The following is a 2,241-nucleotide window of genomic DNA, read 5'->3' on the forward strand; positions in this document are numbered from 1 at the left end:
ATCTTTCATTCTCACGTACTCCGTTTCCAGTTATAACTCTTGATCCTGATTTACGAGTGTAATAACATTATATAATCATTCTAATTAAGTGTATTCTACACATAGAAAAAGATTATTTCAAAGTATTGAACCTCCAAGATAATATTGTCAATACACAAACATCTATATCTATATATAGAGAGAGAAAAAGTTAGCCCAAGATTTGCCATAAATCGTTATTATTGGTACTTTGCTGCTAGTACTATTATTTTATAGGTAACAAAGCTACTTAGCCATTCATGAAGTGATTATGACTCAATCATCAACTAATAATATATAAGTAATAATAATATTTTATGTACAAAATCTTCCTAATCCTAAAAGAAGGGAAGCATTTCTGTATGCTGTCTCCACTCCCAAAATCCCTCTCTAAGGTTTCTTTCTAATTTAATTTACTACAAATATTTTCCAACTTCTTCATATGATCATCTCTTAGTTGTGAATTGGAGGTTTTCTCTTTGCCGGAGAATAATCCATTCCGGCCAAGTCTAATACGTCCGGGTAGTGCTCGGAAGATGTTTTCCAGTGACCGGTTTCCGGCGACGAATTGACGGAGCTATTTTCTTCTTTTCCACCTATTACCCTTTCACTACTTGATTGGCCTTTCAATACTGTGTGATAACCTTTATTGCCTTCATTATTCTTGATATTCTGTACATAAATGTAATATATGTAAGAAATAGGAAAACCATAGTCTACTTTTTATTTATATTCTTCTTTTTTATTGTATTGATTCTATTTTTTTCATGCAAATTAACCGACCTTTGTTGAAGTTGTGGTTGGACTAGAAGTAGAGGTTGTTTTTGTCATAAGTTTCCTATTTCTTCCTGCAAACAGTTCAAGAACCACTTGAATAAACAAACCAAACGAGACAAATATATAAAGTTGCAAACCATTAATTAATAAGCTAAATAATCCATAAACCAGTTAAAATGTCTATTCTGTGAAAAATACACATGGGCATGGATTTCGATTTTTTTGAAATCCCACTTCTCAAGCCAAAAAGGGAGGAAAAAATCCAAACTATTCTAAGATTTTCAAGAACCTAGAAATGGGAAATGTGGCTAGTTATAGAAAGTAAAAATACTAGACTAGTAATAGTAATTAAGTTAATGGTGTCTAGGCCTATGTCCTCTAGGTCCAAAATAATCTTCATGTATACTTGGTAACCAATGGTGATTTTTTGTGGTTACTTTAGAAAGTCTTCTCTTCATTGTACCTGATGATGAACAATGACCATCTTTGCAAAGAATGACTTCTCCAGTACCTCCTTCACTTCTTTCTTTTAAAACATTTTCCTGCTGAATCATTATGAAGCTTTTAGCAGACTTCGAAAGGAAATGAATGAATTTTTTAAAAAAACAATATATACTGAGATAATGAGAAATTGAAAAAGTCAGAAAAGACAGTCTGATGCACAAAGCATCCCGCATTCGCGCAGGATCCGAGGATAGCCACACCCAAAGGGTGTAATGTAGGCAATCTATCTTAATGCAAGTATCAGTGGCTGATTCCACGACTTGAACCGTGAACCGTGAGTAGTTGAAAAAGTATGAATGTAATTCTCACCTGTAATATGGGATTCTTGGATGATGAGAGATTCCCCTTCTTTAAGTGTCTACCTTGTACTTCATAGACTAAAGTGGATGATAGCAAAAGAAGTAGTAGAAGAACTTGCTTCATTTTCAAGAAAAGGCTTAAAATCCAAAGAGATTTTAGACTTTGCTAAGAGAGAATGAACAAAAGGGTTGACAGAAATAATCACAGAATTGGAATTCTTTAAAGGTAAGGAATACAAGAAGCTGCAGAAAGTGAGTTACTTTTTTGTTTCTTTCAACAAGTCTTAAGATATGAACTAAAAAGCTGAATGGTAAGTGATACAAAATGGATGCTTGGTTTAGTGTATATATATACACAAACATATAAAGAAAAGGTCTAGCAACTGGTCTAGGGACCACAAATGTCTTTTGGGACATTGGATTAAATTAAATTGAGATTTTGAATTGTATTGTGTTTTGTTTCTTTAGTGAAATGTGGGCACTAAGAATGAATAAGAGGGTCTTGATAAAGCTTAACATATGCTTTTGAAGTCATTGTTACGAGGGGACAAGACTGTCTTCATGTAAAAAGAGTCTCCCATTTTCTTGAAAAATGAAAGAGAGGAACTCTCATAGAAACAGTATATCCTAACTAGCAAGTCAG

General features: G+C 33.3%; 1 protein-coding gene across 2 annotated transcripts; it reads right to left on the reverse strand.

The window, feature by feature from the left end:
• Positions 1-201: 201 nt before the first annotated feature.
• LOC107774188 (uncharacterized) lies at positions 202-1,941 on the reverse strand. Of its 2 annotated transcripts, none has more exons than XM_016593665.2 (4): positions 1,609-1,941; positions 1,259-1,337; positions 802-866; positions 202-690 (listed from the first exon to the last, which is right to left on the reverse strand). In XM_016593665.2, the coding sequence occupies exons 1-4, from the start codon at positions 1,720-1,722 to the stop codon at positions 472-474; spliced, it is 477 nt and encodes a 158-aa protein (XP_016449151.1). In that variant the 5' UTR covers positions 1,723-1,941; the 3' UTR covers positions 202-471. The 2 variants fall into 2 exon arrangements, with proteins under 2 accessions (XP_016449151.1, XP_016449150.1); XM_016593664.2 differs by having other exon boundaries at positions 1,259-1,340.
• Between the last annotated feature and the right edge of the window lie 300 nt (positions 1,942-2,241).

The sequence above is a fragment of the Nicotiana tabacum genome, chromosome 18, assembly GCF_000715075.1.
Source record: "Nicotiana tabacum cultivar K326 chromosome 18, ASM71507v2, whole genome shotgun sequence".
In the NCBI taxonomy this organism is placed as follows: domain Eukaryota; kingdom Viridiplantae; phylum Streptophyta; class Magnoliopsida; order Solanales; family Solanaceae; genus Nicotiana; species Nicotiana tabacum.